Here is a 23,224-nt window from a genome sequence, read left to right on the forward strand (position 1 = left end):
CAGTGATCCTAAAGCAGCAGTGCCAGGTTGGTTAATTCAGGGTCAAATTCAGCTTTAAACTGACAGATGATGAGTGTGTGGATAGAGGTAAAATTGTTTTGTATGTGGGAGTAATATGGCACTGGAGACAAATCCTGCTAAAATAGCTGACTCTTATCAGTGACCTCAGCATGGGTGTTACAAAAGCTGGGTTAACGTCTGTACAGTAATCTGGAGGTGCAGTGCTCCAGGAAATAAACATTCATCATTGCTTATTGCAATTAAAGTCTTTCTTACAGCAAGACTTCTTGTACCTGGCACAGATCAGTTGCATTTGTTTTATGGCATCTTTAATTCATGTTCTTTAGACAGGGTTGTTCAGTGCTGAACTGTGCAACAAAGCTATTTTGGATCCTGTTCTACCATTTCAAGTGAAGCAGATAATTGGCAACGTTAAGTTTGCAGTTGGACTCAATCTTAGAGGTCTTTTCCAACCTAAATAATTCTATGATTCTGTGATTCTATTTTCCTTCTTTCTATAGCAATACAGCCTAAGAGGAGGGTGCTACTCTTGGTTAGAGAAAGTAAAATTTGATTATTACTACTCTGGGATTGAAATGTAAACTGTCCTAGAGTTGAATTCTGAGTCAATGCTGACTATCACAACGCAGCTTTCTACAGGATTCGTAATATTTTTAATGCCTGATAGCATCCAGACAGTTAGGACTGGGAAAAGTGATTTTAACCTCTGATATTTAATATAACTGAAGTCAGGAGTAACTTGTTGCACCTTTTCTTTCATTCTCCTATGCTAGTGCCTAATTTTGCTGAAATTTAAAGTACTGCATGTGTTACCAAATACCAGAATTTAATTGAAGAGCCCAGCTTAAGTTAATTTTATTAGCACAAGCTCTGAGAAATGGATCCCTTTTGCTAAAGTGGAGAGGCAGTTCCTGTTTCTCTTTGCTTGTTTGAGGAGGCATTAATACCCACCTTAGTGGAGTCATCACTGAAATAGCTGTAACTGCTGTTGTAGCTTCTCAGATGGTAATCATTTGATATCAGTAGAAGCAAAAGGTAAAAATGCCATCTCAGATGTGGCAGTAAAAGGGGATTCAAATTCAGTAATACTGAAAGGATATGTCATAGTTAGAAAAACTCATTAACCCATCCAGGTATTTTCTTTTCCCATCAGCATTAGGCAATTACCTTGAACAAGTTATCTGAACAATCTTTAGTGCTTGAGAAACTGACCATAAAAGTAATTAAATCCCTGTACTAATATGTTGCTAGACATGTTAATTAATAATCTTTCTTAACAATACTGTCAGTTGTAGCTCCCTTCACTGAGATTGCTGTTCAGTAAACTTTATGTAGAGCTTCACTTAAAACTCTATTAGTCTTAATCACTAGGTTTGGAGGGTTTTGTTGGAACATCTTAAAAGTTCAATGCTGGCAGCAATTTGAACAAGAGATTTAATTTTGTTTACTTGGTATAACCAACTTAGAAACGCTCTCCCTGAATGAACAGCTTCCTCCTTCAGGAAACTTTCTGTGCTTGTACAGATGTTATTCTTGGATCCCAGAGTTTGTCTGTTATGTGTTAATTTGCCCAAAAAAACATGCAGTATATTTAATTATTTTCTGTACTTTTCAGAAGTTCCTTGGAACAGATCTCACCTAATTTTGTAATTTGTCCAAGAGATTGGTCATGCAACCCTGAGTTCATGCCAGCACTAACAAGTGAATAATCTGCAAAGCTGCTTTGGCCTTGCTACAGGCAGAGCTAAGTGGTAGCAGAGGCCAGTTCTTGCTCCCATTGGCACCAACAAGAACTGGTAGATCTGTGTGTAAATAAATTTGTATGTATGAATGTTAAAAGATCCAAGAAGACATTTTAAGTATTTAAATTAACAGTGCACATTAGGATGCATTAGCTAGGCTCCTGCTAATCAGAGATACTGGCAGGAATTTAGGTAGGCAAGTGAGTAGGTCACAGTTCAAATTCTTTTGAAGAAAATGGATTACAGAAACAAAAGTCCGTCTGTCAAGTGAATTTAATGTTGTTCCCAGGATAAGCTGTCGGTCATGCTTGGCAGCTCAAAAGAAATTATCACTTTCATAGAACTGCAAGAACAGTCTTGGATACATTTTACAGCATTAATTAAATTAAACAGAGTCTTCCAGATGTGTGAGAAGCTTATTCATGTCTGTGAAAAGATGAGAGTTCTTGCTCTGACTGAAGAATATGGAGAGAAATTTCTTTGTGCAAGTGGCAAGATAACTAAACTAGAGGGTGGTTATATTTGATGCAGTCTTCTGATGATTTAAATCAAAATTGTGTGCATCTGCCTTAGACTTCATCTTTCCAAATGAGACCTTGAGGGTTTATTTTTGCTGGTACTTTGCAACAGCAGAGAGTCCCTTCTCCTTAAATTGTAGAAACTATACGCCAACCTATTCAGAGACAGTCTGTGTCCAGCCAGAGAAGTATAAAAATAAAACTTCCTCTTAAGAAGAGTTTTTCCTCCATGAAGCAAGACAGATCTTGTTGAACTCTTCTGTGTTTGTTGGAGGAGAATGGGGATCAAGGCAGTGGGATACAAACCCCTAATGGAGACGTTTGATCCTTGAGCATTAAAATTCTGATGCAAAGGTGTTTGCCAGCATGGCTGTGCAGTCGGAGGGTGGGTGCTGTGCAAATGCTTCAGCAAGAGCCTGGGGGTCCTGTGGGCTTACAGGGTAGTAGCTTTTGTGCCTCAAGTGTGCTGTGACTCTGAAGGGTTTGACATTCATTACAGGGAAATATAGGGGAGATAAGACCTGGCTCAGAAGGCAGTTTCAGAGGCAGGATGTGGGCACTGGGGAGCTGTTTCTGCAGTGCTTATCTCAGAGCTGTCCGTTGCTTAAAAAAAAAAAGCCAAGAAACCTTTTTTTCCATCTCATTTCTCTCTTGCACACAGTGGGTTTGTCTTTTAACTGAAGAAGTTGGATGGGCTTTGAAATAGGTCAGTTTTGTAGTCCCTTAATCTTGTGGAAAAATATTGCCCTCTCTCTGTCTGCCTCCTCCTGTTCCAGCATTTGTGTCAGCAAAACACAGACCGTGTTCTCCCAGGAGGGTCCAGGAGCTCTGAGAGGACCTTACCCAGCACCACCTGCCTCTTTACCACACCTTGGCCCTTTCCCTGTACCTTATCCTGCTGTTTCCTCCCGCTTGCAGGATCAGTCTCTTCTTTCCTCAAAACTGTGTGTTCATCTGTATTTGTAACAGAGGCAGAGTGGTTTTATTTCAAAGAAATAATCATTCATTTGGTGGGTGCTGTTCTATCAGCCAGGATGCAAATCTTTTGAAAAACCATCTGGTTTTTAAATGGTCCATTTAATGGACCATTAGCAAAGGGACATCTCAGTTTCCAGTCTCTTATCAGGTTAAGCCAAGGATGGTGGTACGTAGCAAACAAGCTAAAGGAAAGTCGAAGCCAGATCATCACTGTTGCTGCTCTTGTGAATTGCAAAGTCCTTAAGCTTCTATCAAAAATAAACTTTCAATTCTGTAATGCTGACAGCTTCTCCCCAGTCAAACTGCACATTTACGCTGCAGCTGAAAAGCAGACCTTGTTCCCAGGCTTCCATTATCTATAATTTAATGTTAGGATGACATGCTGTGCGCTGGTTAATAATAAAGCAAACGAGTTTAGCACTTCGAGATTAGAATAAGAAAGACCAGGAGTCAGAACTGCAGCATCTGGTGTGAATGTGCCATGTGATGGGGAGCTGGATAACTTATCTCTGCTGTTCCCAGCAGCTGTTGACTCTTGTGTATGTTCCTCAGCAGACCTGTGTGGTGCTGGTAAACCTCTGCTGAATGGCAAGAAATGAGCATTTTGAGTTTCAGGAAGGGACAGTGTTTAATTGCAGGAGTAATTTGTGTTTCCTCAGTAGCTACAATTCTTAGCTGTTACACTTCAGCAGTTTAATGAGTCGTTTTAGCCCTGACAGCATGGCTTCTGAATTGGAACCAAGTGTTGTAATGGTTGAAACACGGACACTTCTTTAGTGCTCATTTTTTCTTTTCACTTCTTTGTTTTCTCAGCCTTCCAATATATTTTTCACAATGGATGACATAGTAAAGGTTGGGGATTTTGGACTGGTAACTGCTATGGACCAAGATGAGGAGGAGGAATCAGTACTGACCCCAATGCCAGCCTATGCCAGGCACACAGGACAAGTAGGGACCAAACTCTACATGAGCCCGGAACAGGTTTGTGCTCTCTGCTTTAAAGCTGTATTTGGCAATGCCTGGAAGAGCCCTGAGTTCCTGGGAGCTCAAAGATCAGGCACTCCTAGTAAATTGTTGCAGTCAAGCCACTTAAATTCTTCCTCATCAAAGTAGAGTTTTAAGATAAATTGAATTCCAAAACCAGTATTTTAATATAATATTTATTATAGCAAAAAAAGTGGCTAATGATTCAAACTTGATGTAATCATTTTTCTTGCTTTGAATGCCGTACAAGGGTAACTGTGTAACATTCCAGTTAATTGCAGGAGGACACACTCCTCCTACATGGGGTTTAAGTAAGGTGAAACATGTTGCTTTGCAGTTGGGTGTGCAGAGAGGAGCTGAGGATCAGACCAGGATCTTGGTCCCTGATGCTCACTGCTGAAGTTTGCCAACGTGCCTGTGCTGTAGCTTTCAGCCCTGCACAGGGCTGACCACTTCCATAGGTGGCCTTGAAAGGGTGCTGTTTACCTGGTACATAATGACATGCAGTGAGTAGCTTGATTGCCCTAACCCTGATTTTGCCTTTTCAGATCTGTGGGAACACCTACTCGCACAAAGTGGATATCTTTTCTCTGGGACTGATTCTCTTTGAGCTGCTTTACCCTTTCAGCACACAGATGGAGAGGGTCAAGGTATTTATGTGTTTGGGTTATCCTCGGAGCATTTGTTTAAAGTAGCTATTGACTGGGTGAAACACTGGCAAGAGGTTCCTGTCAGTTTTGAGAAAGCCTTGCAATTAGCAGCACAACTTCTTTATCAGCCTTGTACAGACCCCCTGAATCACGGAAAATAAATTGCAGTCTTCCGAATGTGTGCAGTTGAATGGAGGCTTTAATTTCTTTACAAAGCTCCTCTGTTGTCAAGCCAAGTAAGAGAAACTATTGAACTAGGATATCCAAGAACTCAAGCAACAAATATAGCTTGTGACCTTAAGCCTACCAGCTTGGTTTTCATTCAAGAACTGGAACCATGCGGTGCATTTTTATTATTTCTTCCTTTGTTTGTATCTGCACTGCTTTTTCACCCAAAGCACTTTGTGAAAAATTGCTGTTCCTTTTCCTGTAGTGAGTCTTAGCTGTGAGTCTCACTCAGCTTCAGGCCCAATCTTCCCATAACTGATGACCTTCATTGCATCAAATGTGGATTTGGGATGTTTGGTGGTTCGTTACAGCTCTTGCTTCCTGTTACAATGAGGTCCATCTTGCTCAGGAGCAAGTTCATAGAGAACAAGGGCAACAGCCAGAAAGGCTTTTCCTCTTGTGCATGGTGACCAGTGACCTGTGCAGGAGAGAAAGAGTCATTATAATTCGTATTTATCATTTATATGTGCTTGGGAGGGGTTACATTCTCATGTGGGGATGGAGTGGGTTTAGCAGAGAGGTAAGAAACAACAACAGCCTGACCAAGTGCTTCACCCATTGCAGTCTTTTGCTTAAAATGCTCCAGCTTTTTATGGCACAAAGGAGCATAGTCTAGGGGAGGAACTAGTGTTTAATTTTAACCTCTTGCACTGAAACCAATTTCAATTTCCCTAAATCAGTTTTAGTAAAAAAAGATTCCCAATAAAGAGCCATCCTGGATTCTCTCTCTCACAGCAGAGACTACAAGCTTTGCCGTTCCAGTTAGCAAGTAATTAGAATCAAATTTAAATTGCATCTAATTCCGATGTTTTACTTCAAAAAAGGGTTAAAAGAGTGCCCTGACCTCCCATGATTTTCACTATCATCCTGCTCCTTTTGCTAAAATCCAGAAGGAACCTCCAAGCCCCTTCATTGCCAAGTTCTGAAATTTGGCTACTTCAGTTTTTTTCTGAGTTGTTACGCTGAGGTTTTCATTGGCATCAGCCAAGCATTAGCATTGCCTGCTGAAGCAAAACATGCTCTGCCTGACCAAGTAACCCAGCAAATTCTAGGAATCCGTGACAACTGGCTGGAAAAATCCCCAGAGGTGGAGCATGAGACCTGCCTCTGTCTCAAGCTGTTAGCAGTTGGTCTGTGGCAGTGCAATTTATATCCAAATTAGATGTTTTGAAATAGGTCACTAGTTGCAGACTGAATTGGCAGAGAAGGAGAAAAGTATTTTGAAGCATTTTAATGTCATAAAACTCAGTTCTCTTGAGCAGGAGTGTGACTGTTGCCCATCACTATTAACTGGTCAGTTTATACTTTCAGCAGAGTAACAGTGAATTGAATTTCAGTTTAACTTTGGAATTTTTATATTTTGTGCTCAAACATTTGAAAAAGGAGATCATTCCTAAAAGAAATGAAGGGCTGAATATTGTGCTTCTGGCTGAACACGGTAAAAGTACTGTCACTAGATGGAGCCAGTGGCCTTGGTATGGAAGAAACACAGAAATACCCATCACAACTGCTGATAAATCTGCTCGTTCCTCCATAAATGTTAAATAAAGACTGGTGCTTGTGTTACTAAGACAGAGACAGTAATTTCACATGTCTTAATACTGGTGTAGACCATCTTGGGGGTTATGGGTGGTACACAGATCTGCTGACTTTGTTGAGCTGAAGTGAGAAAGTACAAGTTTGTGTATCTGACTGATTTAAAACTGCAGAGATCACAATTCTTGTAATTTTTGTTGCAGTCTGTATACATGGAGAAGCAGCAACTTGTCTGTTCAAGTATTTTGTGATTTTTTTAATCACTAAAGCAAGACTTTTTTAAAAGAAATTTTTTTCCATGAGGGTGATTTGTTTGCATAGTTTGCATATTTTTGAAGAATAGAGTAATATTACTGAAGAATGCTATTTTGGAAAAGTTATATGTTGTTCTTCCTATTTTTGCAGACCTTAAGTGATGTTAGAAATTTGAAGTTTCCACCGTTGTTCACTCAGAAATATGCACAAGAGGTAAGTACATCTGATGCTATCAATGATACCTTAGATACCATTTTAGTGTTATTAAGATGCATTTCTCTATCCCTGTGCTTTACATTTCAAAGCTATGACATTCCAGTAATGTGGATGATGATACTTTTGCCACAAAGTTTACCTCCAATAACTGTACAATATCACCTGACCTCCCTTTGTAATGTGCAGTCATTCATTTCACATACTTCATGATATGATTTCTTGCAATAAATCCATATTCCCAAGGAGAAAGTGCAGAGTTCCAGACAGACAGAGGGGAGACTGTAGGTAGCACATCCATGACTGGATGGGATCTCCCTCCAGGAACTGGATCTCCCAAGTGGGAAAACACACGAGCAAATTGTGCTGTGTTCTTATTAGTCAGGTCTGTAAAGTGATGTGGTTGCAGATAAAGAGGAGGTGATGCACAAAACCGCTCCAGTAAAAAGCTGAGGTGCTTTCAGGTGTTCATGGTAGCTTCAGTCCAGCAGCTAAATGAGACCAGCCTTTCCTGCTTTACAGCTGTAGGCTGCCTGGGGGAAGGTGATGTGCTGTGCTCAGCTGCAGCAGGACACTAATTCTGATTAAATTTGAAGTAAATATTCAAATTACCTTTATATTTAAAGGAAAAACCTCTGATTTGCTGTGAAACTGTGAATTACTGCGTGACTTAAAACATGGTGGCTTAAACGTGAAGCTAAAAATCACTTGTAAATTATATTTCACATATTTAATATTTTTTTTTTGATTGCAAATAATGTAAAGGTTTTATAACTCTTAAATCTTGGATCAGATTTGGTTTGCCAAATTGTTTGTGGTCCTTGACAGTGAAGCCAGTTTAACAGATGCACACTGATACATTTTAAAATATTTAATACACTTCTAGCTGCTGAGGCAAAGCACTAACACCCAAATTACTCAGAAAGAACAGGGGGGGGATTTTATGCTTGTTCACACAGCCACAGCTGAAGTCAGAACGTTAAAGAAGAAAGACTTTATGAACTGGTTCATGTAAAACGTGTCGTGTTTTCTTTCAGTACACCATGGTGAAGGACATGCTCTCTCCAAGTCCCACTGAAAGACCAGAGGCTGCAGCAATCATAGAAAATCCTGTCTTTGAAGACTTGGAGCTCCCACCCAAACCAGTGCTTAGGCAGAGGTCACGGACAATGAGTCTATCAGGAAATAAACATTCCAGACAACCAAGCAAATAACTATCCTCAGGATCACTTCTTCCACTCGGCAGGTTTTACAGGGATTGTTCAGCAGAAGGATCCTATGATGCAGAATGTTTATCTTGGAAACAGTTTACCTAAGCTTTTTTTTGCCATGTTTAGTGTATAAGACATGTTGGACAGATTTTCCTTTACTTTGACAGCCAAGGAAAACCAGTAACCACACTTTTCCACATTCCATTTTCCTTACCTTAACTTTCCGAGGCGGACGGGTCCAGCTACTGTGCTTACCAATGTTGTGCTCCATTGTCAGTTTTTTTGGGTTTCTTGGGGTTTTTTGAAGCTTGTAAATGTCAGCTTGCTGGGTAAGTGAGAGATCTGTAACGTGTAAATAGAATTAAAATACTGTATTTTTATAGAGCAAATTACAGTCTCTAAGCCTAGTGAGTATCTATCCGGATCACTTGCTCTTTGGTGAAATGAAGATGATTTTGAAATGAACTATGACTCCATTTTTGTCCCTGGTGTGTAAACGGGGAATCTGCACTATTTTTAAAGCAAAAAAGTACCACAGTTGTACATATTGTCACTGTCCATAGCCAGTCATTAGAGGAAATCATTTCGTACTTCTGCACTACTGTAGATCTTAGGGAATGCATCTTATACAGATGAAGCTGTAGAGAAGGAAAAGGAGCTTTTTGCCATTAAATGGGGGGTTTTATAGGCGGTGGTTGGAAGAGCCATAGTCAAAATTATGTACGAAAATGTTGTGATTCTGAAAATTTAAAGCTAATGAAGTCATACGTGTCGTATGTAATCTTGTAGATTTGTACTTTTAAAAAAAAAATCAACCTGTAGGCATTTCTGTAATCTGCTAATTTAACTGCCTAATGCCATGCTTTTATTTCTCACTGTACATATGTTAATTTTTATTTATAAAATACAGAATCAATCCATTTGGGTTGGTGGTGTACAGGATGCACTTGCTGTAATTGTTGAGTGCATTGATTATTGTGACTTCTTTCAAGTCTAAATGATTTAATAAACTTTTTTTATTTATAAGACAAAATAGTGGTTCCTTCTGTGGGAAGCCCAGATCTGTGCATGCTGCAGGTGGCAGCCCTGTGCAGTGGGAACAGGATGGGCTCTGCATTCCTGTAACTTCCTTTGCTTTCCTGTCTCACACTGGCCCCAGCGTGTGTGATGACGCAAAACCGAACGTGCTGCTTGGCAGTGAGATATGATCTGGAGAAAGAAGGGAATTGGGCTCTAAACTGAGTGGATTGAGGAGGCAATCTCTCACCTGTTAACAGAGAAGGAAGAAGAAGGGATAATTCTTATGCCGTTAGAATTGCTCTTCTAGAAATGCATTTTTACATTTCACAGAGTTAAATTTGTTAAAGTTGTAGCCTCTGAAATCAGTTTCCTAAAAAGGTGTTGGATGCAAATCCTTCTGGGGATCACTGCGCTGTGGTGTGACACTGCGACCAGCAATTAAACCAGCTGACACTCTGCTGACTCTCTGCAGCTTTGTGATAAGACTGAGGTGAATTACAAAGATGGTCTCCCCTGTGCTCTTGGATAACTGTCTTAGATACTGGCTTGTCCAGGTGAAGCCAGAAGGCCGCAGAGAAGATTTGGTCAGAAACAGAATTTAATTGCTTTTAGCTGGGGTTAAAGCAGAAGACAGTTAAGTGTGTCCTCTTTCCTTGGATTTCCCAGTTTGCATCAGCTACAACAGCACCGTGGAATGGCCACAGCTGAAACTTCTCTGGCTTCCCTGCCAGCTCAGTGATTACAGATGGGAGCACAGGAATGAGGAATAAGGTATTTTTAACTTGATGTAGGCAGCTGCCTATTCCAAGGGCCCTGCAGCATTTCAGTACCAACACTGGTATATGTGTTCACACTAGGTGTGTCTGCATATTCTGGGATGTTACACTTACCCTCAAAGGTGTGTACAAACCCTCCCCTGTGTGGCCCATGCCCACAAAAGCATCTGGCCACGCTCAGCCCCTCACTGCCTGGGTCAGTCTTTGCTGGAGTGTGTTGTCCCTGTCTTTGCACCTCTTTGCCCCAGCGTTTGACTGAGAAAGCCTTTTCCCTGATCAGAGAGGTTCTCCTGTGAACGGTGCATTCCTTCCTGCCAGCTGTTTTTATGGAAGGACACCTGAACTGGGATAGCTGGAAGCCTACAGCCCTGCAGGAGGGGCTTTGACTGGGGCTGTGATGCACTGTCCCAATCCCCTTCTTACAGAGGATATTACCTGTCCCTCAGCTGCCTTCCCCCCCAAAGCTCTCTGGGCTGGAACATAATTCCTTGTCCTGTTTTATCAAAATAAACAGGGTGGCAGCAGCAAGAATCCTGCCCTGTCCACCCTTGTGCCCACTGGACTTAGATGCTGCCCCCAGAATAAGGTGTAGTTACTCTACTTACCACTTCCATGTTGTTACTGTAGTCATAGGATCTGGGAGACCTAACCCACTCCATGAAGAGCCATTTGACAGGAGAACCAGTGTTGCAACCCCAGGTCAGGGCTGTTTTTTCTACCATACTCTTCAGAGAGAACTCCTGACCCTTGTACCTGTGTTTTCAGTAGCTGAGCTGCTCCAGGCAGGACATACTTGCATTTTGCTACACCTCTGAGGACAGTCCTCAGCTACCTTTGAGGTGGAAGAGCAGGACTCAGAACTTATATTATCCTCCCCTTTTTTTAATTTTTCAGCAAAATTAAGTTCTTCACCCCTCTCAGTGCCTCAGTCTGGTAGTTTTAGCATTAAATGTTAGCCTGGACATCTTTCTGCTGTGCTTGCTCTGCTTCCCAGGCTGCAGAAGCCTTGCCTGTCCCAAGGAAGTGATTGACACTCAGAAGGAGGTATTTCAGAAACCATCTTTGAAGTGTTTCATGCCCACAGAAGATCAGTCTAAGAGCAGGCTCTGAGTGCAGCAACCCTCCCACATAAACCAGTGTGAGACCCCACCACAGCTGTGCTGGGGAAGCGATGGCTGTTGTCTCAGGGGTCACCAGCCCTCGTGTCACCCTGCTACAGAAAAGCTGTTGGAAGTCCAGACAAGCACTTGGAAGTAGTAAAAATTGTGGTTCCCGTTTATCATGATTTTTTTTTATGTCTGTGTGGTCCATAGACATCACAGTGCAAAACACACGAGTAATGATTCCTCTTCACGTCCTTTCTTTGGGTGGTATCAGCCACCTGTAGCCCCCCTTTGAAACTCCTGGCCACTCAGTGCTCTTGGCATTACAGCAAGTCTTGCTCATGTCCTGGGCTCTGCCACATAAGATGTTCCCTTCCAGAATTAGCTCACAGATAATTCACAGAGCACCTCAGAAAGCTCTAAACCTCTCAATATCTCAGAAGCAACAGAGCTGAACCTTGAGCAACAGCCCAGGCTGTGGACTGGTGCCTCGGTAACAAGCGAGCTCTGCTCTTTGGCCACATCCCTCCTAGTTCCCACACCCAGACTGATACAGGTGGAGTTACTGAAACTGGTCAGGTCTGTAATGAAGTTGTGAAATGAGAGCTACGGTGGCTTGATAAGAAACACTGTCCCACCTGACACAGATCACCAGGATGCACACGAAGATGAGTTCACATTATCATACTGATATTTTTTCCCCAACATTATGGTTGAATTTGTCTTGGGAAATGCTCATTGAAAAAAAAAAATACCCAGGAAGGAATTAACTCTATTAGTATCACAAATTGTCCTGAAAATATCAAAGTTCCTCATTCTTATAACTGTGGAAGGTTAAGAAATGCATCTTTGTTGTATGTCCACAGCTGCAGTATTCCAGCCCCTCCTTCCCTTATTTTGCTACCCATTGTTTTTCCATTAGGATGTGCTCTGGCACTTTCTGTATCACCACCTCCAGCGACTGACCCTGCATCCCTATGACTTGGGTTTGCCCTTCAGGGCACCGTTGGGCACCGGCACCGCTGTGCTGTATTCCAGATCTGGAGCGGTCTTGGAGAAGGTGGCGATGGAAACCATGTCTTCTCCAATGTCCACCTGAGACCTGTGCCTGCAAATGAACAGCTTCTTCAGGGCCCGCTGGAAGTCCCTGTTCAGGAAGGCGTAGAGCATTGGGTTGATGGTGGAGTTGCAGTATCCCAGCCAGGTGATGATCTTGAAGGTGTCGACCAGGACCGTGCTGGTGGAGTCAGTGCCCCTGGCAGCGAGCCAGACGTTCAGGACGAAGTAGGGCAGCCAGCAGAGCACGAAGACTGAGATGATGATGCTGATGGTCCTCGTGGCCTTGTTCTCCAGCTGCAGGTGGTTCTGCCGCTTGCTGTTGGGGTGGTAGTGAATCTCCAGGGTCTGGGACATGATACGGGTGGCCTTGAGCCGCGAAGCTCGGTAGATGAAGAAATACATGCTGCACATCACCATGAAGGGAACGAAAAACGCCAGGGCAGAAGCCACGATGGCAAAAATCCAGTTGGTGACAAAGATGCATTCCCTGCCCGCATCAAAGTCCACCCCGGGGATCTCGTTCCAGCCTTGCATGACAGGGAGGAAGGAAATGAGGGAGGAATACACCCAGACCATGCAGGTCATCACAATGCATCTGCGAAAGGAAAGAAACGGGGAGGGGAGAGAGGGTCTGAGTAATTTTGATTTGAGAACATCCAGTACGATTCAATCCCCATGGTAACCTGTGTGGGATATCACTGCTCAGCAGTCCAGCAGGGCTTGGAGAAGGGAAAAAGCTGGGGTACAACAAGTCCAGACGTGAATATCTCTAACAACTGGGTAATTGGTCGCTGGTTAACAGAATTGGGGGCGGCAAAAGGAATGCTCAGAGCCGGTTGAAAAAAGAGGAGGAAAGGTTTTACAGAGGATGTTTGTTACTATTTAAAACAACAGCATGTGGATTTTTCAGTTTGGTTTCAGCTTTAATATCTGGCCATTTTCTCACCCTCTGAGGCATGATGGGGGTGGAGCTGAACCTGCACACAGGTGGCCACACAGCCCCTTCCTCACTTTTGCAACTGCACACACTCAGCATATCATACAAAGCAAGGGGTACAGAGGCAGAAAAACATGCCCAAAAGAGCCTGAACTCCCCCTGTAGAGCATCCCACTGCTGCAGTGTCCTCTCTGCCCACCCTCAGATGACTTTCCCTACCCTTCAGTTCTCATTTCAACCTTTCACATGAAACCAACCCAGGAGCTTATACACTCTTGTGGTTTTCCCTGAATATCACTTCAGAAAACATGATGAGCTTAAGAGAGGGAAGAGAAGTGCTACATGCATTCTTCTGGGTCTCTTTCCCCTAGTCCTTCGAAGTGCTTCAAAGTCCTTCCCCATCCATGGCAGTGTTCAAGGCCAGGCTGGATGGGGCTTTGAGCAGCCTGGTCTAGTTGAAGGTGCCCCTGCCCATGGCAGGGAGGTTGGAGCTGGATAATCTTTAAGGTCTCTTCCAGCCCAAACCATTCTATGATTCTATGAAATGCCAATGGAATGCCTGCAAAGGGCAAAAGTGGTAGGTCCAATTAGCCTATATCACTGGTTTTACCCATTTTGCAACCCATCCTTAGCTCAAAAACTGCTTTTCCAGGAGCACCATCAAACCAGCTCAGCTGCATCCTCCTCTTCTCCGGCACCACGTGGGACATTTTCAGCAGAGTTTTAAACAGTGCAAAGACCCTTTTGTCACAACACACTGCTTCTGGGCAGCAGCTGTTAGTAGCTCATTTGGTCCAAATTCAATGCAGGCCATGCCCAAGTGATGATTTGGAGGAACCCAAAGTGAGAAGCAACTCCACTCACCTGCCACGGGACATCCTTCTGGAGTAGTGGTAGGGGGTCACCACGGAGCAGTATCTGTCCAGGCTGATAAAGCACAGTGTGACAATGGATGCCGTGCAGAACATGACATCAAAGGAGATCCAGACTTTGCAGAAAAGCCTCCCAAACAGCCACATCCCCGTCACCTCATAAATGATACTGCGAGAGAAAACTGGTGGAAATCAAAGCTCAAAGGGTTGAGTTCGTGCATTCCCTGGAAGTATTCGAGGCCAGGTTGGATGGGCCTCTGAGCAACCTGGTCTAGTGGAAGGTGTCCCTGCCCATGGCAGGGGCTTGGAACTGGATGATCTTTAAGGTCCCTTCCAACTCAAACCATTCTGTGATTCTATTTCTTCATGACTGCACGGAGGTAATGCCATATTTTATCATGGAGGTACTAAAGATGGGGATGCAGCTCTGACAGTAGGGATTCATCCTCAAAACACAACCCAGGGCAATAACCCACAGGTGGAGCATGGCTAAAGAAGACCAAAACTGTGCTTCTTGCCTGCACCCTGAGCGGGTGCCTTGAGAGAGGGGCTTTGCCCCACTAAGGTCCCCAAATTTACATCTGCACAGCTCCATTTATCACAGCTTTCTTCCAGTGCCCTAAGAGATTCACTTTACATCTGATCTCACCCTTCAAAACTAGAGGATTTCAACTCTTGGTTAAAAAAAAAAAATTCTGGTAGGAAGACTATGCAGCTTGTACATTATGTAGCTCATAAATGCCTCAGTGAGGTAAACACACTAGCAAAAAGCAGACATTATACCAAAAATACTTCCAGCAAAGTCAAGAGGGGCCTGTGAGAAGTGAGCAGCGAGGGAAGGAACATATGGCAGCTGTAGGAAGGCTGATGCATGTTTCTATAGCATTCAATGAGATGCCATTCACTTCCCCTTTCTTTCACCATCTTTCTGCAACTCCTGGGGTGCTGCTGAAATTACCTTTGTGTGTGAATTTGATGAGTAACTCCCTAGTCCTGCAAAGCTTTAATTATCCTGTAACTTCCCAGCTTGCTGGTTAAATGCAGTGAGATCAAGGCTGTTGCCCTGCAGAGCTCAGGTGGGCTCTGCTTCCAGCAAGGACAGAAAGAGTAACTTGGTGTCAGAGGAGAGAGAAAACAATGCCTGGTCTACATCTGATTGGCAACAACTCTTTAAAATTACTTGTGAAGGTTGTTCCAGAGCACAACAACTGCTGTAGGTGGGTGCAGTGCAGCTAAAAGGTCCCAGCCCTTGGCAGCTCTTTGTTCTGGATCTACAGCAGAGCCTGTCCCTACACCATGATGGTCCCCATAAAGGGCATCATGGAGGGTCCCAGTGCACACACATGGAAAGGTTTCATGACTCTTTTTCAGATGGGGAAATGACATCCAGAATTGAAGCACGGGATCAGTCATGGACTCGGGTGCCTTTTTGCCATTCCTCAGAGCCCTCCTTATCCCCAGAGATGCTGCAGAGCCTGTGGTGTGAGTGCTGTGGCCTTCCAGAAGTATCCAGGACATTCCCACACACAGACCCCAGCTGAGGAGGTGCCTGGCTCTCATCTGCACGCATCTGGTGGGATGCACCTGTCCTAGCAGATGTTCTCACACCGCGGGGTAGTGGACACCTGTTCCCTCTTCTCTGATGTAAAAGGTCTCTCTGCAGCTTGGAAATGATGCTGGGTAAGAAGGAATAGTAAAAGCCAAAAAAAAAAAAATGCACAGCTTGAGCAGAAGTGAAGCCACCTCTGTGTTTCACTTACACTTGTAAAAGGAAAGAGGAGCTGGAAATACTCAGCCTGGAAAAAACTGGGCTGGCTGGAGTACCCAGACAGTAAGCTAAGCTCAGCTGAGCCACTCCTTCAAACAAGCCAAGCCAGGAACAAAACAGATGTTTTACTCTTGAGATTAAGGCACCAGGTGCCTACCTTGTTTTTCCTTTCTGTCACATTTTCCTGAACCAAACCAGCTTCTAAGGTCACTTCTTTCCCTTCTCTTTGGCATGTGCTAGCATGCCAACTGAGGAGCAAACTGAAATTCAGAGGAGCAACATAGATAGGAAGCCAAGACAGTGGGAAAGATGGGATACAACAACCACTCCACCAGCAGTCACTGCTCTTAATGCAGTCCCCAGCTCACATTCCCCAAACACTTGGAGCCTGCAAAATCCTCTACCAACCGTGCTGGCCCCACGTGCAACACAGAGCTGTTCCTGGAAGAGGGGACTCATTGCCCTGGAGCCATGGGCAAAGCTGGACATCTAGTTCAGATAGCCAGGGTCCCTGTGTGGCCAGCAGGAAAAACACCCTTAGGAATTGTCTCTCCATCCATTATAAGGGGATCCATAACACGGGGCAGAGACATGGAAGCACAGATAACCACCAACCCACAGTTAAGCCCAGCCCTAAGCCCAGCAGGTGAACTTCCAGCCAGCCCTGCTCAAAGAGCGGATGCAGAGCAGGGAGAAAGGACTTTTGTGTACATGTCACTGTACCAGTGACACTCCTCACCTGAAGGGCATGACCAGACAGGCCACAAGGAAGTCTGCCATGGCTAAGGACATGATGAACATGTAGGTGACAGTGCGCAGCCTCTTCTCCACCACGGGGCAGAGGAAGACCACGGTATTTCCCAGGAGGGTGATCAGGTCGATGAGGGTGAGGATCAGGCCAATGACCACCTCCTGGAGCCCGATCCCTCTCCTCACAAAGGAGGAGGCAGCAGAGGAGAAATTAGAGAGCCAAGTTTCATTTTTGTCCATCAGCATCTTCCCACTGTTAAAATCTGAAAGAGAGGAAAGGGGAAAAACAAAATTACTTTGATGCACAACTTGTAGGTGTGTGAAATGAAGAACAGAAATATTGTTTATGCTTTATTTACTCCAAGGAAAATTCACGCACCCTGCTGTGCCTGTGCCATCACTGTCCTGTGGTTATGAGTCCATTAGAAGTGTCTGAAATCCTAAAGGTGAGGATAAATGTGCAGCATAAGTCCTTCATGGCAATTAAAAGCCCTTCTGTGAACAAAAATGCATCATCAGAGGAAATGTGAGACAAAATTAAAAAATAAAAGAAAAAAGAAATGTACTGAGATCAGAGAAAGGACAAGCAAACATCTGAAAGCAAAAATTAAAGCAGCTGGGTTAGATCCCACTGAACAGCATGCCATGCCCACAAAGTGTGGGGGCTGGAACTAGATGATCTTTAAAGTCCCTTTCAACCTAAACCATTCTATGATTCTATATTCTCATCACCATCAACTTTGCCACCCCCAGACCAGCTGAGGCTGCTTGCCCAGGCTGGCTGCTCCCATAACCCCACTGTCCAGCCCATGCCCTGCCCTGGGTTGTCCTGGTGCTTTTTCAGGCTCCGAAGTTAAGAGATTTTTTACTGCCATCATGGGCAGCTTCATCTTCCAGTCCGAATGGACCAACACTCAAAAAAAATTCTGAGAGGTAAATGGACTGTGGATTTATCTAAGGGCATAATCTCTATTTTGTCCTGCCTCCCTTTCATGACCATTCCGGGCTCGGTTTGCTGGTTTGATTGGTGCTGAGCACTGAACTGACCTTTCCATTGGGCTGTCACCATCCAAAGGTCTTGTTCCTGAGCAGTAACAGCAGCTTTAGATGGGAAAATAGGATGAAATGAGGAAATTAAGTTCTCTTCATCTTCCCCAAACTCCATCACTTCACAGTTGAGTTTCTTCTTCCACTTTAATGCTCACTGAGTCTCATAAAAGCTTTTCTACAATTCATTGAGTCAGGCCTTCCTTATCCTTCAGGCCCTGATTAAACTTTGTTTCACCTGCAAATATCACCACTTCAGGATTCATGATTTTTCCAGTTGGAGGTTTATAGGTTCCCACATATCCCAGCCCCCATCCTTGCAAAGAGCATCACTGGCCTCTCTTCCACATGCTGACTCACTGTCCACTCTCCCCCTGCATTTCACCTTCCAGACAAGTATTTATTCACACAAGGAACTTCCTTCTTAGCTCAGGGCTATTAAGTTTCCTTAAAATCCCCCACCATGAGGGACCATATTGAAAACCTTTCAGAAATCCAAGCAGGCTACAGCAGCTAGGTGCTTCTCATCCACATACCTGCTCACTTCTTCCAGGCACTCCTATATGATTGTAAAGCTGGGCTGCTTTTTCTAAGAGCAATGCTGACCTTGTCCTTGGATGTAATCATGTATCACATGCACCCACTCATCCTTCAAAATCCTCAGCTCCCTCCCTTTACTTCTATTTATTAGCTGGATTTAGTGGTTTTGTTTTTTTCAAGTTAAAAAAAAAAAAAGTAAAATCAAGAAATAACTAAAGCTGTCTAGAAATAACTAAGAAGGTAAGAAAGAAAGCTTCTACTCAGCCAAGCTGGGATGAACAGGCACATTTTTTGGACATCATCTCTGTGGCAGCCCCCTGAGCCAGCACTGCTAGAAGTCTGCAGGGTGTCTTAAGTACATCAGTCTTAATGAAAATGTTCCTTGGACGACATTTCACATCCCAGTAACACCCCATAAAAATAAAATAAAGCATCCTGTCTCCAGCTCTTCTGTTACTGACAGGAAAGGGGATAATCTGTGCCACTCTTTGTAACAGCCCCACTGAGGATGTCACCAGGTTGGATGAGCTCCTGCAGAACAGTTGGATTTCAATGCAGCCACACTTCCTGGCAGAAAAACTGTTCAGCCCGTTCTCCCCCCCTGCATGGTCTGCACAGACAGCACAGTGACTGCCAGCTGGGAAAACCACATGGAGACAACCCGTGGCCACACAGCCAGCCAAGCTCCAGAACCTGCCACTGCAAGGGCCATTCCGTGCTCCACATCCATCTCCCAGCTCATCTCCCATATCTGCTGGGACATGCTGGTGTCCTCACACCTCTGGTACTTCTGTAAGGTCTGGAAACAGTCCTCTGATTCCCACCTCAAGCTGACCCCTAACCAGTTTACACACATGGGCACCACCCAGTCAGTTCCACATTGTCCCCGAAGACCATGGGGCTTCTAAGACATGAACAGCAAAAATCAATTTTGACGAAAAACCTATGGTTTAAACCTTAAAATCTGGCATTGGTTTGTAAAACACCAGGTCTTAAGGTTTTTAAAAAATGGTGTCAGATTTTTGTTCCATAGCCGTGGATAGATGAGAATGATAGAGGAGAAGTCTGGATTAATTATCTGGGGTTTTTTAGATGTAACTGAAACAAGAAGGTTTCAAAGCCACGTTTTCCTTTTTCTGCAAAGACTGTTCCCAGGCGGTCATTAAGTCTGTATCAGTGTTAGTACAGCTCTAATTAAAGCAGATTGTTACTTACAGAACATTGCTCTGCTACTGCTCTGCAAATACACACCACTCTCAAACTTTAAGTAGCATTAGGACACGGTTATTAGAGTTTCTCTTTGCAAGTGCCCTGTGCTCCTCAAGTGCCATCTTAGCCATCAGCCTGGGTTAAAAGGTCTTCTCAAGTGAAAAACTCACAGAAGGTTCCTTAATGCAGGATATATCCAGGAGTATGACTCAATGATGAACAAAAACAGGAGACAGATGTGCCCACACTCAAAAAACATTAGGGAAAAACCCTCTTGTCTAACTATTCTTTGGTCAAAGACAGGCTGAGGACTGGAAATAAGGCTGTCCTTATTTGACATCCATGACTTCTCTATGACAAAAGAAAGGGATGATGGGTGCTTGAAACTTCAGGCCTGGACCCTGAACCCTAATTTAGAGTGCAGACAACAGGGTCTTGCTGCTCCTGATTCCTTTTCAAGGATCCCCAGGCAGAGGGGCCCTGGAAGCTCATCCACAGTCCCTGTTAACTGAGAAGTGCAGCTTCTCCACCTGGAGAATTGTTAATGCAGGAAAGTGGGAGATGAGACAATCCTAACATCTCTGTGGAAATTACTGGGACAAAGCAGGATGTGCCATCCTTCCCAGGGATGTACTTCCACAGCTTAAAATATTGTAGCTTTTAAATTCTCCCATGAGCTGCACCAGCCCATAGGGTTGTGATGCTCATATACCCCAGAGTCTTTCTACAACATCAGTCTTTCAGTCTTTTCTGTAAGGAGCCCTCTTAAACCAATAGGATAAATGCCCAATTGTACCATGATGTGGGAGCATCCCAGGTTTCCTGGGGACCTCAGATGCCTCGGGGTTTGCACTGTTCTTATTTGTTCTTATTATAGTTTTACTTTCCTTCAAAAAAACTCATGGGCTAGATTCTGCTCTCAGGTTGCCTGAGCAAAGCAACCCCATCATTTCAGTCTCCCTTTAATATCCAGAAAGTTTGACCTAATTTATTCTGCAGAAAAATCCCAAGCAAAAGGTTAATTTCGTCAGTAAAAGGTATATTTTGATGGCAAGGGAGCAAAAAAAGAAACAAGCTCTGCAATCTCAAGGTTGACTGCACTTTAAAATCTTACAGGAATGATGAAAAATGGAAATACATTACTGGAAATGTATTTGCTGTCAGACTCTGCTAAACCAAGAAGGAACCAACCTACGGCAGCAGGTTCGAAAATCACACCTGCTCCAGGACCTCAAACACATTTCCCTCCTCCTCCTCCTCCCTGTGAGTGAAAACTGCATCGGCTCAGTAATTTGTTGAACAGTGCATTACTGTGCAAGGCTCTGTGTGGTGATAAAGGAGCGGGAACATCCCTGGGGATGCTTCCACCCGTACAATCTGCGTTCAAGGAGGCCACGCAGCGACTGAGCCTCTGCACTGACTTTCCTTCTCCCTCCCTCTATCCAACTTTCCCATTTGAAGGGCAGCATTTTTTTCCCACATTTAAAGGTGTGGAATCGGCACAGAACAATTCCCACGGCCTCTCTGCCAGCCCCGGGGCTGGAAACCCGGCAAAGAACAGTATCCTTACCTTCAAAGCTGACGGCTGACCGCAGCCGGCCGGCTTGAAGCAGCTGAGCAGTATCCCTGAGCCCGGAGCGTGGATCTTGCTCAGCAGCAGGGTACAAAGGACTCAGAGCAGCTCTCGGGGCTCCCGGATCCCTCCCCACGGAACTTCTCCCAGCCCGGCTGCGTGAGGCTGATGGCTCCTGCCTCAAGGCAGGACATGGAACCCGCACCTACAGCCGGCACAGCGGTTTGGGATCGCCCCCCGGCAGACGGGCACGCTCCTCCACAGCCAGAGCAGCTCTCTCGTAACCACTGCTCCGAGGAGAGAGGAGAGACTGGAGCGTAACCACAGCAGTAAAACTCAAGGCGAAGTTAAATCCACTCTGCAAACATGGGGGTGCCCTTTGGTGTTGGGGGAGCGACCGAGCCGGGGTGCCAAACACACAGTCCCTGTGCTGCCAAACTACCAAGCCCTGGGGTGCCAAACCCCCAGCCCCTGAGCGCAAAAACACCAACCCCCGGGGTGCAAATCGCGAGCCACGGGGTTCCAAATCCAACTCCCTGGGGTAAAAAATTCCAAAACTCGGGGAGTAAGAATGCCAACCCTCCGGGGAGCAAAGCCCCTGGCCACCGGCAGGGCAAAACCCCGAGGATGCTGGAGAGCACATGTGCCCCTGCATCAGGCCGGGGCAGGGGGAACCAGCCCGGGGTCTGTCTCGGGGATGGGGAAGGAGAGGGAGAAGCCCTGCCCGGGCTGGGAAACGCTGTCTGGGGGTGTGTGTCCTTTGGGCAGGGAGCACACGACCTGCCTGGGGGAAGCCTGCTAAAGAGGGAATCCCACCCGGAGCGGCGAGGGGCGGCAGTACAGCCCACGGGGAGCCCTGCCCGGGGAGGGGATCTCAGGACCTGCCCGGGGATGGGGACGGGGATGAGGATGCCGGCGGCAGCACTTACCGAGGGAGCCGTGGAAGCCGCCCCGCTCGTTCCTCTGCCCCGCTCCTCCCCGCTCCCTGCCGGGAGCCGTTTCATCCCTCCGGGAGCCGGAGCTCCCCGTGGAAATGGTGCTTTTTTTTTTTTTTTCCCCTGCCTTCAAACCAGCCTTCCCACTCCCCCCGCCCCGCCGCAGCTGCAAGGGCACGGCGATCTGATGCACGAAAATAAAAATAAGCGGGTTCAGTGGGGTTGTCTCCTCCGTTGCTAAATAGGGTGTTCTGTTCATGAACCAAAATGCCGAAAAAAACCCCAGACTGGAAGGGGAACCTGTGGCATCAGCGTTGGTGACGTGTCACCTGCCCAGTCCCTCCCTGCCTTGCCAGGGAGGTTGGGTCGGGGTCGGAGCGATGGGATGGTGGGTGTTGGGTTTTGGAGCAGCTGGAAGCAGGGCGGTGGGTTGTTTAGGCATGTCCGGGGGGCAAACCTGGCTAAATTGGCTGCCTGCAAAGGAGAAGCCCTCTTCCCAGCTGCAGGTCTGGGCTTGAGGGAGTGACTGACACCTCTCGGACTCCTCTGGGAGCTCACTCAACTTAATGAGCTGGCAGAAAATGAGCTTGGCAGAGAAGGTGTGAAAATCTCGTTCTTTGAGTGCTTGGGTGGCAACCTCGTCCATAGCCCTTGTTCTAAAACAACCCCCTAAATCACACCCAAATGCATCAACTCTTCACACTGGCTTGCTGTCACCAGTAAGTCTCTCTCCTTTCCCACCTGTTTTCCAAATAGAATTGCAGAGGTTTTGGACTGTGGCTTCACATATAACCAAAAACGTCCTTGCAGAGTTTTCTCAATGAGCCTGGAAAAGAAATCTCTTGAGTAGGATTGGTGAAAAGTAAAGAAACTCAGATTTACTGTCCTCTACCTGGAGTAGCCTAGCTCTTGGCTGGCCATTGGCCTCCCAGGTTTTGGGTTTGTGTTTGATGTTGATAACTAAACTGTGATGGAAGAGCATGTTTGGATCATTTTGTATTCAGAAATAGCAGATTACCCTTTGACAATAATAAAATATAGTTTAAATTATGTTTTTCCACTCGAGGGAAGGGAGGGAAGGAAGGAAGGCAGGAAGGAAAGGAAGGGAGGAAGGAAAGGAAGGAAGTAAGGAAGGAAAAGCTGGAGAAATAAGTATTTCTTATTTGTGGATCAGAGTATTTTATGAATTTTGATTGATTCCATTACTTTAGTCAACATAAGCTTCCATGTGTTTCTGAAAATGTCAGCTTTGACAACTTTGGTGTAAAATTCTTTAATATTGTGTTTCAAGTTATCTTC

General features: G+C 45.0%; 2 protein-coding genes across 10 annotated transcripts in view; one reads left to right on the forward strand and one right to left on the reverse strand.

Moving 5' to 3' along the window:
• The window catches only part of EIF2AK3 (eukaryotic translation initiation factor 2 alpha kinase 3), a 43,765-nt gene extending 34,396 nt beyond the window's left edge, over nucleotides 1-9,369 (forward strand). The window contains exons 14-17 of one of the 2 annotated variants that reach the window (XM_027722797.2): nucleotides 4,073-4,240; nucleotides 4,792-4,893; nucleotides 7,063-7,125; nucleotides 8,163-9,369. In XM_027722797.2, the coding sequence (XP_027578598.2) occupies nucleotides 4,073-4,240; nucleotides 4,792-4,893; nucleotides 7,063-7,125; nucleotides 8,163-8,339 (510 nt within the window). In that variant the 3' untranslated portion in view covers nucleotides 8,340-9,369. Of the gene's footprint in view, nucleotides 1-4,072; nucleotides 4,241-4,791; nucleotides 7,019-7,062; nucleotides 7,126-8,162 lie in introns of those variants that run through there. The other variant, XM_039383541.1, reaches the window with a different exon arrangement.
• LOC113988862 (octopamine receptor-like) lies at nucleotides 2,019-22,299 on the reverse strand. 8 transcript variants are annotated; one of them, XM_039383548.1, is made up of 9 exons: nucleotides 21,920-22,299; nucleotides 20,988-21,277; nucleotides 17,669-17,722; nucleotides 17,001-17,061; nucleotides 16,611-16,884; nucleotides 14,096-14,272; nucleotides 10,738-12,889; nucleotides 8,551-8,678; nucleotides 2,019-5,539 (listed from the first exon to the last, which is right to left on the reverse strand). In XM_039383548.1, exons 4-7 carry the CDS (start codon nucleotides 17,017-17,019, stop codon nucleotides 12,211-12,213), a joined length of 1,149 nt encoding a protein of 382 aa, XP_039239482.1. In that variant the 5' UTR covers nucleotides 17,020-17,061; nucleotides 17,669-17,722; nucleotides 20,988-21,277; nucleotides 21,920-22,299; the 3' UTR covers nucleotides 2,019-5,539; nucleotides 8,551-8,678; nucleotides 10,738-12,210. The 8 variants fall into 8 exon arrangements, with proteins under 8 accessions (XP_039239482.1, XP_039239479.1, XP_039239478.1 ...); XM_039383545.1 differs by having other exon boundaries at nucleotides 17,001-17,113; XM_039383544.1 differs by having other exon boundaries at nucleotides 17,001-17,116.
• Between the last annotated feature and the right edge of the window lie 925 nt (nucleotides 22,300-23,224).

This window comes from Pipra filicauda, unplaced genomic scaffold, assembly GCF_003945595.2.
Source record: "Pipra filicauda isolate LSUMZ 115617 unplaced genomic scaffold, ASM394559v2 scaffold315_size853536_pilon, whole genome shotgun sequence".
NCBI lineage: Eukaryota > Metazoa > Chordata > Aves > Passeriformes > Pipridae > Pipra > Pipra filicauda.

What these genes read in the sequence shown, in the direction of transcription:
- LOC113988862 (XM_039383550.1), bottom strand. An exon ending in TGTCTGGTCATGCCCTTCAG is followed by an intron (nt 14,273 to 16,610) that starts GTGAGGAGTGTC and finishes TTTCTCTCGCAG; the next exon opens with TATCATTTATGAGGTGACGG. An exon ending in AGAAGGATGTCCCGTGGCAG is followed by an intron (nt 12,890 to 14,095) that starts GTGAGTGGAGTT and finishes TTCCTTTCGCAG; the next exon opens with ATGCATTGTGATGACCTGCA.